The following is a 16279-nucleotide window of genomic DNA, read 5'->3' as shown; positions in this document are numbered from 1 at the left end:
TCATTCTTTATGTATTGTAGGAAAAGCCCTGACATTTATTAAAGAAAAAGTCTTGACTTGGGAGAGTGGCATGAGGAGGGGAGTTCCCAAGGTACTTGTTGTTGTAACAGATGGTCGGTCACAGGACGAGGTGAGGAAAGCTGCAGCAGTCATACAGCATTCTGGTAAGCAGCCTTTAGGAGACAGCCAATTCAGATGTTCATTTTATTAAACAGTTTAATTTTAAATTATGAGATGCCTGTTACTGGTAGTTAATTATTCATCCTGAGTAAATTATAGACACTGGGCTCATCTACATGTTCATTAATGCAAAGTAGTTATTGTGCATTTAATTTAGTGCTTGCTTAATGAAGTACTAAACAAATGCACAGTAACTAGAGTTACTGCACAGTAGCAGTGGTGAACACCTTTTTCATGATGCTACTGTGCAGTAGCTTAATAATACTGTGCAGTAGCATATTAGGACTGTCTGTGCTGTGATACACTACTACTCAGTGTTATTAGGCTACTGTGCATTAAGCATGTTGTATAGATGCAAATATTGAAATGCATTCTAATTTCAGAGGATGATCTGGAATTGCTCAAGCTATTTTAAGAATGTTAAGACTCACTGTCCTATTCCTTCTCATTAGACAGGTGGCTTAAGCACTTGGGAATTCCCCCTGGGTCTGTATTACCCACTGGGCACATCTGCACGATATGCTATATCTGCCGCTTGCATAGCTCCTCCCTGCGCCATCTCTACAGCTGCCATCCCGTGACTCAGTAGAACCCATAGTGACAAGCTACATCTGTGGGCATGAACTGTGACACCGATGCTACTGTGCAGTAGCAAAGAGCTACCCATTACAGTCTGGGTGGGGACAATGTCCCCCTGCCTGGGCAGCAGGGAGCTCCCAGCACCCATTCCCCAATCACAATTGTGCTGTAGGAACTGGGAGCTTGTTCCCAGCCCCTACTCCATGATCACGGAGCTGGGAACAGGCTGGAAGCTTGTTCCCAGCCCTAGTTCTGTAATTGTACAGTAGAGCTGGTGCTGGGAACAGGCTGGGAGCTTGTGGAGCTGGGGCTGGGATTAGGCAGAGCTGGGAGAGCTGGAAACAAACTCTCATGGATTGTGGAGCAGGGGCTGGGAGCTCCCTGCATGGGGGAGAGCTCTCTGCCCAGCCTGGAGCTGGCTAGGACCTGCCCCTGATCAGGACAGGTTATCAGGTTATCAGGACAGCTGTCTCCTGGTTCTGTGCTCCCTGTAAGCTTCTGGCCTTGCACCCTGGGGGAGCCTAGAGCTCCCACTCCCTCCACCCCTGCACCAGCCCCCTGCAGCAGCTGGGGTGGGAGCAAGCTGCTGACATGAGCAGCAAATCTACTCTGGCATCCCTGCATGCTTAGATGCCTGCCTGGAGTGAGTTTATTCTACAGTAATTTACTCTAGAGTAAACCCATCCCACAGCATTTGTATGTGTAGTTGTGCCCAGCATCATTGTTGACTCACATTTCACTTGTGACCTATCCCCCGGATCCTTTTCAATGGTACTGCTACCTAGCCAGTTATTTTTTATTTTGAATTTGATTTCTCCTTAAATATAATAGTTTGAACTTGTCTGTGTTGAATTTCATTTTGTTGATTTTGGGCCATCTCTACAATTTTATGAAGAACATTTTAAAATTTTAATTCTGTCATCCAGCACAGTTGGTATTATCTACAAATTAATCCCGGTATAAGCAACCATGCTAAAATCATACTGTTGTGTCAAAGCTGAATCTATTGTCATCATACCTGGATTTTTTTGCAGTCATTTACAAAACAGTTTATAATCATCATTTGGATTGATTGAAGCCGGTGAAATTTCTTGTCATTCTAAAATGTTGTGAAGGGATTGCTTTTGAATTCTGAAATGTTTGATGTCAAGTTCCTTCCCTTAAAGTTTTTCTTCACAATTTTTTGGCATGACAGGAAGGTGACAAAGGGAGTGGAAAAAGGGGAGTTATTGGCTAGGTGAATGGATGAGAGAAGAATAAGGAAGAAATGAGAGCAGATACATAGAAGGAGACAGAATTGTGCAAAAGTCTAAAGAAACCTTAAATTCATTTAAAAGGCAAGAAGATGACATTGGAAGGAGCTGAAGTAATGTGAGATGGAAATCAAGGAGCACTGAAAACACAGAGAGTAGTTGTCTAGTGTGGATAGGATTTTAGACAGAGACAGAAAAGAGATTTTTTGCAGTGTCATAGAACTGATGATGTTTTGTGTGAAAGACTGAAGCATCTGTGGTACTACAACTGTGGGTTTGGATGATGGGTCTAGGAGGCTGTTCTTCACAATCCAGCATCTATGAAGAAAATAGATTGTTTTGAAAGAGAGAAGAGAAACTTCATTTAAAACATGCAGAGCTTTAATTATGTCATAGGAAATCCAAAGCAAATGCCAGAAAGACTGTCATATTCAAATGTGTAGAACAGAAGGTGGAATGCAGAAGATCTGGAAATTGTTTTCAAAGCTATGATAAGTAATGATCATGAATAGATGCATTAGCCAAGAGTGGGAGCAAAACTAGAGAAAAGCAAGAAACCAAGTCCTTACTTGCAGAAGCCAAAAAATAGAGAGAAAGAGGACACCCAAAGATGGTATCTGAAAGAGATGAGGAAAAGGAGAAGCGTCTAGGATGAGTAACCATCTTTGGTCCCAGTTAAATATGAACAGCTAAATTGTTCTTCGGCATGAATGTCTTCACCTTCTTCATATGAAAAAGAGATGTTCCTGATAATATGCAGTCCTTTTCTTGATGCAAAGGAACTGGTTGTATATTTTTAATTTAAAATGTTTAGGTATCACAGCACACCTTTTCCTTGGGAGTCCATTTGTTTAGAAAGAAGAATTTATAGAAAGGTTCTTTAGGGGTACTTCAAACAGTCTTATGCAGCTGAATGACTCCTTGAAAGACCTTGCCTCATCTGCAAAGCATGCATCCTTTATGTAACATTTTTGCCAGTGGATTATTTATTTTTATTCTGTTGTATGTGAGCAAATGTAGTACTTAGAACTCAATTAAAATAATCTTGTACTGAGTTAGCTGGATTTCGTATTCACATAACACAAAATAATGTAATTTTAAATGGGTAGGTTATGGCTTTGATTTCCTGAGTTAATTGTAGCGTATAAATATGCATGTTCATTTTAGGTAGAGATAGGTGCAACAATTATATCAATATCAAGGGATACAGATACAAGCTGTTAAGATGCGACTGTTACATCTTTATGATCTTGTAGTGATAGAATTGTAGCAAAATCACTCACTCTAAACTTGTTTCTGTCGAGGTCAAAATTGTGACAGTTTAGCTAAAATATGTTAGTCCAACCCCTTTATTTTCCTATAATAAGTGTTACTTTTACAGGTTTTAGTGTCTTTGTTGTTGGCGTGGCTGATGTGGACTACAATGAGCTAGCAAAAATTGCTAGCAAACCCAGTGAACGTCATGTATTTATTGTTGATGACTTTGATGAATTTGAAAAGATTCAAGATAATCTCCTCACCTTTGTCTGTGAGACTGCTACCTCAAGTAAGTAAAAGACAACATTTCCACTCCAAAATTAATCTGACAAAACAGTGTGCTCCCTTATATTCCATCCTGATCCCTACCATCAGCTGAGATCAGCCACCTCCTGCAAGTACCATCTGTTCATCAAATTTTCTTGGTAAAAACACATGGTAGCTTCTCCTCTTTTGGGAGTGGCAGCATATACACCTAATAAATTAACAAATAATTAACAAATACATGCTTTTACAGCTGTCATGTCAAGGTTCTCAATTTATACCTTTTGAAAATATTTCCAAAAAAGCAAAGACATTTCTCTGCTTGGAAATAGTTATTTGAAGCAGTTATTATAATTGTATAGATTTTAATTTGTTATAAGGTGAATATATGATAAGAGATAATTATTTTTCTTTGAAGAAGACAGAGATTGGTGACTAATGTGGACTGCCAGCTATTACAAATACTCACTTTATCACTGGTCTGGGCAGCTCTAAGGTTACAGCTAAATAGTGTGAAGTGTCACTTCTTTAAAGATCTAAAATAAAGTTCAGCTGTTTACATATGTGGAGACCTTCTAAAATGAGAGATATTCTCATGCCTGTCATATGAAAATATGTGTCCCTTCAATGCCTCATCCACATGCTGCACAAATCCCCAGTTTTTCCCTGTGAATATGAGGCAGTCTGGCTCACACATAAAGATCTGTGGAAAGATTCTGTCATTTTCCTAAATTGTTTGTATGAATTATGCTCTTAAAATATTCTTGAGGTTTATCTTTTATTCCACATCATGAAAATAGTACATTATAACGTAGCATGAATAAAGATTTGAACAAATTCCCGCATATACTAATCTTCTGTTTGGCTTTGATCACAAACAGAAAATGATTATTATACTTGCAGATGTTTACTGGTAATTAGCAGTAGTTCAAACTTTGGGAAATTAGATCTTTTGATATAGCTGTGTATTCATATTTTTCTGAAATGTATATATTTTAAAATAACAAGCTGTTTCATTTATTTCAGCTTGCCCTCTCATTTACTTGGAGGGATACACTTCACCTGGTAAGAATTCTTATACAAATATTCTAGCATAGGATAATTCTAAAGCTTTTTTTCCATTTGTTGCAATTTCTTTAAATACTATAAATTGCTTCTCCCCCCCTTCCCCCCCCCCCCCCCCATAAAGGTTTCAAGATGCTGGAATCATATAACCTAACAGAGAAGCATTTTGCTTCTGTACAAGGAGTATCATTGGAAACAGGATCTTTCCCTAGCTATGTGGCATATAGACTCCATAAAAATGCCTTTATCACCCAGCCAGCACGGTAAGTTATCTGTTTAAACTGTTTTCCTAGAAGAGTTCGTATATAGGACAAGAGGGTGGGAGAGGATTAATAAAATTTATGGCTAATGTTATTAACACCTGCAAGAGGATACTCCAAGAAATAGGTTCCACAATTATACATGTTTTTCTCTTTGGGCATTTATAGATGATATGGGGGTTTAATTTGCCCTAAATTGAAGTGGTGTTTTTTAAAAACACTGCTTCAAGTTAGGGCGAAGTAAACCCCTGTGTCCTTACCTGCCAGAGGGCGGCAGGGAGGGGAGAGCGAGCTGCCGGCAGGCTGAGCAGTCCCTGAGCTGGGTGGGTGGGTGCAGGGGTGGGTTTAGTTTGCTGTGCCCCAAAGTTATTTGCTGCACCCCAAAGTCAGTGAAGGCGCATTACGCCTCCAAATTTGCTACAGGAGCTGGAATTAACACACAATACACCTCTGACTTTGCAAACTTATGCAAACAGCAACGCCATTAAAGTGGTGGGGGGCGGGAAGGGTTAGTTTGCTGTGCCCCAAAGTAATTCTGGACCCATATCTGTTGTGAAGAGGATGAAGATGGGCTTGAGAGGATGGAGTTGAGCATTTTGCTGTGGCTGTAGGAGACAGGACTAGGAACAATGGTCTCAAACTGAAGCAGAGAAAATTTAGATTGGAGATTAGGAGGAACTTTCTGATTGTCAGGGTGGTTAAACAATGGAATAGGCTGCCTAGAGAATTTGTGGAATCTGTATTCCTGAAAGTTTTCAAGAGGAGGTTAGACAGATGCTAGGCTGGGATGGTTTAGTTGGGGATGATCCTGCCTTGAGCAGGAGGCTGAAGTAGATTACCTTTTGAGGTCCCTTCCAGTCCTACTTCCCTATGATTCTATGTTATGTAAAGCTAGAAAAGTAAACTCTGTTAAAACTGTTGTATTCAGGCAATTATATTTCCTAGTCAGAGTAGAACAGCTGCACTCATATCTTAGTTAATTTTTATTATTAGAGTTATATTCACTTCATCATCCTCATCCTTCGTAGGGCAACTACATATTGCTGAGTGCATTTTTTCTGTGTGGCACAAAATGTAATGTTTTGTCACTTTGTCTCAAATTCGTGGAAGTTTCCCTACTATCTTTGTTTTAACTCACTGGCTGTCAGCCAGTAGCAGAACTTTGACACTATAAAATGAAGCCATATGGGCTAAATGGAAGAAAAACTCATCTTTCTTTCTTATACAACCTCTCATATCCACCCTGCTGCTTCCTTTTTATGCCAAAGGTTTTTCAGCTACAGGCTGTCTAGGTGTCCTTTAAAATACTTATATTTATTTTTGGCTTTCTGCCACATTGGTGTCCAGTAAAGTGAGTGGACAGGAATATAACACAACTAGAGAGATCACAACTAGGGAAAGGTACCCCAAATTCTTCACAGTGTGTGTAGAACCTCTCCCTCTCTCATTATTCCTCTGTGGGTGGATCAGCCACAGCTGAGTCCTTGTACTCACAGTGCCTAATTTCTCAACATGAAACTGGCTGGCCCAGACAAAGGCCGTGACCCACCTTTATTCTGCAGTGGCCATCAGCTGAATCAGCATGATAGTTGCCTACACTACAGCCTATAAATGCAACCAAGCTCAGGCACCAAAATGCAATCCCTTGGAGTCCCTCAGTTACAGTCTGGCGGACTCAGCTGGCTGACACTTACTATTGCTGGCCCTGCATCATTCCTACCCATCTCTACTCTAATGCAGACTGTTACTTAAAGTCATAACTCATAATGCGAATTCTGTTTGCTCAGGGATTTTTCCTTTATTTAAAGATGCTGAGCTTTGTTAATAAGTGTAGGTTTTTCAACTTCTGGTATGTCTTGGTTTTAAAAAAGTGAAAATGATGAAGATCTTTTCATTTTTCTCATGCATATTTGATGAGAAAAATATACCCTTATGTCCTCTTAACAGGGAACTTCACCCAGAGGGATTGCCACAGGCTTACACTATCATACTGTTATTCCGTCTTCTTCCGGAAACCCCCAATGAGCCATTTGCAATTTGGCAGATTACAGACAGAGATTACAAACCACAAGTTGGAGTGGTTCTTGATCGTAAGGATAATTATACTTACTGAACAGGAAGTTTATAAGTGGAAATATGAAACTGCTTTGCATGAATTGATACAATTAATAATGCATTTAGTAGAACTGTACAGTGTTTACATAGCTCTGCCTAAGATGGTGATTTTTTTGTGTTTGACTTGTACCATGTCTGTATCTAAAATTAAATTTGTTCATTATAATTATTCAGCTTCCAGCAAAGTACTGTCATTCTTTAACAAGGATGCAAGAGGAGAAGTTCAGACAGTAACTTTTGATAATGATGAAGTAAAGAAAATCTTTTATGGAAGCTTCCACAAGGTAATGTTTTAAAATATCATGAATATTGTCTTGTAAAGTGTTGCTCTTAAACAACAGATAAGCAAACAAAAACTGTTGGATCTGTCCTACCTATAGTTTGATCAGCACTATACATTTACACAGTGATTTATAAAAGGTATGAGTCAAGATCTCTGAAATAGTATATTCTTAAAGCTCCAATTGACTTCAGAGGCAGTTAGATTGGGCCTAGTATTAGAAAGGATTTTTCAGAGGTGGGGCCTAGTTGAAAAACAGATCAAAGACTGTTCAATCATATCAGATAATGAGAAAGAAAATATGAAACTGAGAAGATGAAAGGGAGACTGCAATAAGAAAAGACTGGGAGGAGCATAAGAAATTTAAAAGAGCAGCAGAAGAAATAAAAGCATGGATGTGTATAGGTATAAGAATCATTTAAGATAAATTTTAGCAGAACTATAACTTAAAGTTTAGCATAAATATAGCTTAACTGTAGAAGAGAGAACTGTTAGGAGAAATCACATAGTGGAGGATAAAGTCTATTTGTGAATATGTGTTCTTGTATTGGAATCATGGATTGTATGAGACTATCACCTCCTCCAACAGCACCTTCAGTTCTCATCATGAGTATAATATTGTTGCTAAAAAAAAGTTTTCTACCTGTACTCAGATCCAAGGGGACAAGAGCCATTTTTTCTTAGGACGAATAACTGTTTGGAGAATGTCAACTTTCAGTAAGATTTAGACTCATCTAAATGAACAAGATAAGGGGTTTTTTTGGTTGAAGAAGACTGTAAGAGGGTCAGGAGGCTTAAGTTCTGTTCTCTTGGCTGAAGCTGACTTATTGTGCAACCTTGCACCAATTCCTTTGGGCCAGTTTTACTCTCTTATTGTTCCCATCTGAAAGCAGTTTTGCAAAGCCTTCTGAAACCCACAAGTGAAACTGCCATGTAAATGCTGAGTAGTAGTATTTTTATGATTTTATTTAGTATCTATGTAGGATGCCTAAATAGCGAATGGCACTGCTGGTTGTTTGTTAGGTATCTGCTTTGTCTGAATAGAAAGGTCATATAAAGTAAAATTGAGTTAAAGAAAATTCAGTTTGTAGAATTAATGCAAATATTTCAGAGTTTTCCAAACAAAAATAACTAGTGAGAGGGGCTTAACTTTTAGGTTAGCACATAATTGTGTAATTTTTTGTAAATAAATTTCATATATGCATTTCAGGGACTTAATTCAGGTAGCTCGGTTCTCTGAGCCATGCCTGCCTCTGACAAAAGAACATTTGAAGGAGTTTGTCCCAGAGTATTTACATATATATATGTCTAAAGATTTCTCTCTGCTGTTTTAGGCATTTAGATATAGGATATGAATAATATGAATGTTAGTTAGAATTCCAGCATTTTCAGTCAGCTGAAATACATGTCTCCCTGTTTTCCTTTATCTCCCTTCTGTTTAACTTCTGGCCACCGCATGTGGTTGTAATAGACCATTTGTTTTCTTTATAATGTACTCTCCTAGATTGCTAGTTTGTGCCAACATTCCTTTGCTGATACTGAAATCAGGTTGCTTCTACTGGCTTGGTGCTGGGTCTTCTACTACTGCCATTAAAAATAGCAAGCTGAGAGAAAGGATTGGGTCTCCAGTCTCCTTGTGAGGCCAGTATTTAAGTACAGTGATGCATGATCTTCACGCCTAATTAGAACACAAGTGGCTGCTATCTAAACTTCTGCTTTGTATAATTTAACAAGCAAAGGACGAAACCAAAAATTTCTTTTAAATCATCTTGGATGGTTTTTTCAGTTTTAATTAACTTATTATCTTAATCAAGAATGTTTACTGCTTTGACTTAGTGCCAGCTATCAGTAGGCAGGTTGGATCACAGCTGCATAGAATGGCCTCTGTTTTATACTTGGCATTTGGCCCTTAGTCTGTCTTTGTTTGACAGCTCAATAGGATACATGAACTTTAAGAAAATGTGTCCTTTTGCAAAAGTGTACGAAAACTTTCAGTAAAATGTAGAAAAGATAGTTTTGTGGTATAAAAGCGAATTTATATTTATAACCAACAAGCAAAGTTAAAAGGCAGAATTGCATTTAGCAATTTTGTGTTTAAGCCTTCCCCACTTGAGGACTGTAAACTATCTCAAAGTTCCTTACCTGAAGCACTGAGCTTTCTTTAGAGGAGCAGTGACTATTACCACAGTCATCGCTAGTCAGACTCATAATTTTCTTAGCACCTTTCCATGCATATGGTAGGGTTTAACAGAGTTTCTACCGCTTGTCATAAAGGGTATCTTATACATATAAGCTGTTGGAAAGAAAACAAGCAATTAGTTGAGGAAAAATAAAGGTAAGGCAAAAATTAGAATCTAGTGTTTTGTTTCTTCCATCATTATAGAAATGCAGCTATCTTGTTGACCATTGATCAATTTGGAGCAGTAGCAATATGCAAAATATATAGTTAGGTACATATCCATGATTTGTTGACTACTAGACTGGCCCTTGTTGCTCAGGGGAAGATTGAATGTGTACCTACTCTTTACTGCAGTGGAATGATTCCAATTCTAGCACTTTCAAAACATACTCAGCAAGATTCTGAGATCATGCACTACACCAGTGTAAATCTGGAGTAATTTTGACTTTGAGAGATTCTGGATTTTACACCAGTGTAACTAACATCTGAATCTATCTGGTCCCTAGATTCCCTCCAACCTTATTGCTACATGAATCAGATTCCTGGTAAAGGGATTCCCTCAATGCATGCACTGAGAATTTCTCAAATGTTGGAGAGGCTGATTACTTTTAATGAAGAATACCAATATTTTCAGCAAAATGAAAGAAATACAAGACTAACACCTTTCTGAGGAACTTTAGTTCTTTTTATGTTTGCTTTAAAATATGATCAAATATGATCTTTAAAATATGATCAAATGATTCTAAATAGCAAACATTTTTGTGGCATTTGTGGCATTTCAATGACCTACAGACTTGTTCGGTAAAAAGCAATTATCCTACACCTAACTGTCTTGGGGAATTTACTTTGGCATACTTGAAGGCTTTGCGTAGCATAGCTATGGTGAAAGCTGTTGAATCTGGCTAGTCCCTTAGGAAAAATGTTGACTCCTTTATACAATCATTAAAATTACATCTGGACCTTTTGAAGAGAATGACCTTCTTTACTGTCCATTCCTGTTACCATTCTAGACTTTCTTTTAGATTGCAATGTTCAAACAGTTAACTGTAGGAAACTTTGTAATGTATTGCTATCTTTCCTATTACTTGCCTTTTTTTAAAATAGGACAATAGTATGCATAGTTTATTGACATGGTTCATTTAGCTGTAGATCACCAAGTCAGGGAATACTGTTTTAGAAAGGTCCACTGCGAGAGAGGCTACTGCAAATCACATTTTCTTTTGGTCTTTGATGCCATCTGGCACCTGAACTTACTCAGAAATGATGTTTTACATTAGTTTGTTAGAAATTGGAAATAATGTTGCTATTCAAGCAGAGGATGTTAAAAAGAAACCAGACAAATGAATGCACATGTGTTTTATTTACTAGCAGTGTTAGATAAACATCTTAATTAGAGATGTATCTGAACCATGAAAGCCAGGCTCAGATCTAAACCAGTAAGGGGCTGAAGAGGGCTCATAAGGGCCTGTGTGAGTCCTTCTTAAATTTCCACTGTGAAATTGAAGATACATTTGTGGAGATTTTCCCCAGTTTGGCTAGAGCTTGGACTATGGATATTGATCTGGACCTTTCCCAAAGTATTTTGGCATTTAGATCTAATTTGGACCCATCTCTCATCAATACTTTATTTTATAAAAATCAAAAAGGGGTCGGGGTGCGGAGCGGGGGTCGAGGGGGCTGAGGTAATAATGTGATGTATTTGTTATGAAGACAAGCTTTGGATGCCATTTACCTTATTGCTATACTATATGACATTCCAATAGAAATACTTGCATTATTTTGATGTCCCTTAGTATTATAAAAGTACATTTGAAGATGGGATTAAGCTGAATATAGCAGTCATCATTGTAAAGAGTTTAGCATTATTATCAGCTATAAATGACAGTTGGTTTACAGTTTGTTATAATGCCTACAATTTCTTCTTCTGGGAGGTTTGTCTCCATCCAGATCTCTTTTTGCCAGGAATTGGTAAACCCAAAACATATTGTGGACATGCTTGATTACACCCTTATTCTTATTTTTTAGTAGTTGGCTAACAGACAGCATCAGTACATTAATAAAAAAACCCTCACACTACACCAAGTATTACATTGTAATATCAACTGAACTTGAGATGACAAAAAAATTGAGGACAGTTTTTGAAAGTCTTGAATGCAATTTCATAAAGTAAATCCATTTCATGTTTAGGGAAATTTTCAGGAAACTGTAGTTACTTGCTGACTCAAGACATTCAAGGGAATCTCAGTTTCTTTCAACTTTATGCTAAACTTTAAAAATAGACATCAAATACTGATATTTCTTATGCAGTATTGTGCTGTAACAACAGGGCACTTTGGGACAATGCAAAAATTCTGTCCTTTTCACCTAATGCCAATACAGAATATTGAACCTAAATCTCTGTCTATTTAAAAATATGCAAACAGGCAAAACTTCAGAGAATGCCCAGGGCACACAATCCTTGTGCTTTGAGAACCAGTTGGTTATAGTAAAATACAAGATTCAGTGCAATTGAAGCAAAAAAATAAAATAGAATATATTCCTAAAAACTCACTCATGTGTGCCTTTGTTTTACTTCTTTCTTTATTCCCAGAAGTTGTGTTCTCTTTTCTCTTGTCCCACTCTTTGCCGTATCTAGTCCAAAGTTACTGCTTGTATCAAGATTTAGAACACTTGGTATTTTGGAGGTTGGACAGAAAAAAAATACTAACTTTTCTTTAAGGTGAACTGATTTTTTCTTACCTGCCAAGAATTGAATTCAAGCATTCAATTGTTTTATTCCTGATACTATCAAATTTATTATAAACACCTAAAATAGAGCAGGTGCTGTTCCTCCTCAGTCTTAGTTGTTAGGGATGCCATCAACTTCCACAAGTTTATGGGGGATGCAAGTTGAGGGATACGAGAACCCCAAAAGATTTTGGCAGATAAATAAAGGTCTAAAGAGAGAGGTACTTAGCCATGTTAGTTTGAAGTTAGGCAGAAGGCAGAGTGGGTTGACATCTTACAGAGGTGCAGACAGAACTGCTACTGCCGGCTGTAACTCAGAATGATTTTTGCAAAGTGGCCTGAGTTACAGCATTACCCTAAACCAAACAGAAGTTCACTGTTGGTCCTAGAGGGAGAGAAATCTAACACTGGGAGCCTGTAGCCAGGTTCCCAGAGCAATGGCCAGGGCTCTCTGCCAGTGTTCCCTGTTTTCAGAATTGGAGGGGGGAAAGACAACAGGGAGTGCTCGTTCTTGGGGCTCCCCAGCTGGTGCTGAAGGGTGGGTGGGAGAATTGGATTCTCCCCACACCTCAGGAGGGTGCAATACACCAGCTACACCCTCCAGGGAGGGCTGAAAAGCCCCAAGACTGAACTCCCTCAGTTCCCTTCCCTCCTTCCTATTCTGAAAACAGCAGCAGGCTGGGAGCTGTGTGGACACAAGTTACAAAAGATGCTACATTTTCTTAATCTTTACCTGATACCGTATAAAATGAGGGGTCAGATTTTCACCCAGTCCGCCATTTTTAAGCTGTTTGCAGCCATGCACTTGTGTCTGGTCACAGTTATAAGCTGCTTTCTGTGGCTAGATCAGGTGAAAATTGTCACTTCTTTCTGCACCTTGATAAATTAACTCATTCAGAGAGGGATGAGCTTTTAAGCCACAGCCTACTTCATCAAATGCTATGAATGTGCTGTACCTTTTGCTTCTGCCTACAAGTGTAAAGTTTAATAGCTAATCTGCTTTTAAAATGTTTATTTTTCATTTTTATATCTATGTGCATATTCCTTAATGACTTGAGGGATTTTAAATTAATATTCTTTGATTTAAAATGCTGGAGAGATGTGACAGGAGCAATTTTTTTATAAAACTTTTGAATATGTGTTGTGAGAGCCTGACGTTTTTTAACCAGCTGCATATTGACTCACAAAATACAGTGGAACTTTTCTTTCATGGAGATTCCTGAAGTTCTGAGTTTTGTTTCATGAATCAGTAGGAAATATATAACTTTCATTAACATAACAGAAACAACCTACTTAAGTCCTTTGCCTGTTTTGAGTGAACAATAGGTTTTCCTTTTGTTTTATTCGTACATGCTCTTGTGCTTAATCCTGTGCAGTCACGGCAGGATAAATCACCATGTGTACTGTGTGTTTTGCCTGAATATCCTCTTTCATTCTCTTTTATATTCCTAACGGATATCATTCTTCTTTCTCTGTGACCTTGTTTTCTTTGCTCTTGCCTCCTTTCTTTCTTTTCTTTTCTTTTTTTTTTTTTCTTTTGGATGTCCTTCTCTACCTTCTATTTTTCTTCATCCCTAATTTCCTAAATCTTTGACTTTTTTCTTCCCTGTTTCCCATATTTTGACACATTATTTCTTCCTTCTTAAGCCAAATTCTCCTCTTGGGTATGTATCCGGTTGTTTTGTTTTTTCTGGCTAGTCTTTTCTTTTCCCACTGGCTTCTTATGTATTTAACATGCTGGTTGAGTTATATGTGGCAGATGAACCCAGGATCCATGAATCTAAGACCATGTACGGTGTGAATGATAGACCTACTCTATTAGCCAGGAGGCAGTTGCAAACTCATAAACTTTTTGTGGTCCCAGGACAAGAAGGGCTTTCCCTCCACTTGTTCTCCTAGTTCTTTTATGTTACCTTCTCCTTCTATCTTAATTATTTTCCATGCAGGCTTTTAAATTTTAGGTAAATAGCTTATAATTCTACAACTTTACATTAAATTCGATTTTTTACTTGTTGGTTGTGCTTGCGTTTATCTTTCCAAATTTTCAACTTCTTTAAGGAAGCTGTTAAATGCCTCACTTCCTTGAAATTAGCCCTTTTTCCTTATTAATAGTAGAGGTAGGTTACTGGAAAGCAAATGGAATCAATATTACATAGGAAAGCATTATGTAAGCTCTAATGTACTCACATATTATTGGTTATGTGTCTAAATAAATTTTAAATAACTTTATTTGGACAGGTTCACATTGTTGTAACCTCAACAAGTGTTAAGATTTACGTTGACTGCAGTGAAACAATGGAGAGACCAATCAAAGAAGCTGGAAATATCACAACTGATGGCTATGAAATACTTGGTAAACTTCTGAAAGGTGATCGGAAGACAGCAACAGTAAGAAATAAAACTTTGTTCATTTCTTAACTCAAAACCTCTTTCCATTTTCTGTCTGTTTTTTATTTTTCTTGAGAAAGATGGGTCATTAAATGGATTACTGAGAGATTACTATTGCACCTAGACTATAAAGTTTTATAGTGCAGGGAATTAGGTACCTGACAGAGAAATTTGATAGAAGAGCACTCTTCAACTTAGCATCAAAGGTAGAATGAGAGCCAATGGATCAAAGTTGATGCTATACAAGTTTAGACTAGAAATAAGACACAAATTTTTGACAGTGAGAGAATTTAATCTTTGGAAGAAGCCAGCAAAAACTATGCTGGGAATTTTTAAGAATGGGTTTTTATAAGGTTTTAAGGAAAAGTCTATTACCAATATTACGCAGCAGGTCTTCCTAGATGATCAAAATAATCACTTCGGCCTTTCACTCTAAGAACCTGTATGGAAAATCAGCTGCTGCTGTGAAAGTCACATAAATTAGCTAATAAAATGGATCCCGAAATCTTAATGGATAATCAGTGTTAATGTTTAGTCTTCATATAGGCCCTTATTCTGCAATCTGACTCACACTTGCAGATCATAATTCCTGGAGAGGGTTTCTGGTGAGCACATGGTCCTGCTTCCAGGTATCAGGATGCAGGGTTAGGATGCTAGTAGTGGAAAAAAAGCCTTCATCCTGCAGTCTACTTAATGGCCATATTCTATCTTCTGCTTTCATGCTGAACTATTCCCCACTGATGTGAATGGAAAGTTCCACACAGAAACTAACATATGACCCAAGTTTTGCAGCCCTTAAAGCAGGTCCAGATGTTTTTAGGCCAGATTCCATGTTGAAGCACACATATACAAGCAGTTAGCAGATGTGGTATTTCATCTGCATTCTTCATTAAGTGTTGTGAAATGTTTCTTGAGTCCCTGAAATCAGTTATCTTATGCCCTAGAACAAGTAAGAACCCAGCAGGAACTCAGCAGGTGTGTCAGAGTTGAGGCAAACCTAGGTCTAAAGAAGTGCATTTATAAGCAGTTTTTTCTTCTGCTCTTCTGAAAGGCGAAATAATTAATAACATATGAAATATTTAATTTTTAACTGCATTGATTTTAGGCTGTATGTCTGAGAACTCTTGAAGCTTTAACGCATCAAAGAATAAAACCATTTTTCATTATTTTTCAGTTTGAAATCCAGAATTTTGACATAGTATGTAGTGCAGTTTGGACTAGCAGAGATAAATGTTGTGACCTGCCTGCTATGGTAAGTACAAGTGAACTCAGTGCTGCTTAGGAAATAATATTCATAAAACACTCAACAACTGTAATATTAAGCAGCTATTCTGCCTTGTAGCAAGATACTATCTGAACCATAATTGTAAAAGTTTCTAGTACATAGTGCTGTAATTTGAAGTTTAGAATGTGCTAAAATGAGTCATCTGAAGACTGATGGCACAAATATCAGAGAAGTAGTAAGCAGCATATTTTGAAGTTCAATAATATATAGCCCTTTAAATATTGTGTGCAAAATGTTAACATTTTAAAATAATTATAAGTTCTAAGACTGAACTTGAAAAAGAGGCGGAACAGGATCTTGGAGTCATTATTGACTCCAAGATGAACATGAGCCGCCAATGCCAGGCTGCAGCCAGCAAGGCCAGCCATACCTTGTCATGCATCCAAAGGTGCATCTCAAGCCGGTCCAGAGAGGTGATACTCCCCCTTTATGAGACTTTGGTCAGGC

The 16279-nt window shown here is 37.8% G+C and overlaps 1 protein-coding gene across 4 annotated transcripts in view; it reads left to right on the top strand.

The window, feature by feature from the left end:
* Positions 1-16279, top strand: part of COL12A1 (collagen type XII alpha 1 chain) — a 133896-nt gene that overhangs the window by 86896 nt on the left and 30721 nt on the right. For all 4 annotated transcript variants that reach the window (XM_006262249.4, XM_059731248.1, XM_014596676.3 and 1 more), the window contains 8 exons: positions 21-164; positions 3394-3558; positions 4560-4598; positions 4723-4861; positions 6806-6948; positions 7148-7257; positions 14398-14547; positions 15722-15799. In XM_006262249.4, coding sequence (XP_006262311.2) covers positions 21-164; positions 3394-3558; positions 4560-4598; positions 4723-4861; positions 6806-6948; positions 7148-7257; positions 14398-14547; positions 15722-15799 — 968 coding nt within the window. The remainder of the gene's footprint in view (positions 1-20; positions 165-3393; positions 3559-4559; positions 4599-4722; positions 4862-6805; positions 6949-7147; positions 7258-14397; positions 14548-15721; positions 15800-16279) is intronic.

The sequence above is a fragment of the Alligator mississippiensis genome, chromosome 1 (genome assembly GCF_030867095.1).
Source record: "Alligator mississippiensis isolate rAllMis1 chromosome 1, rAllMis1, whole genome shotgun sequence".
NCBI lineage: Eukaryota > Metazoa > Chordata > Crocodylia > Alligatoridae > Alligator > Alligator mississippiensis.
This window is presented reverse-complemented; position numbering and strand designations above follow the sequence as displayed.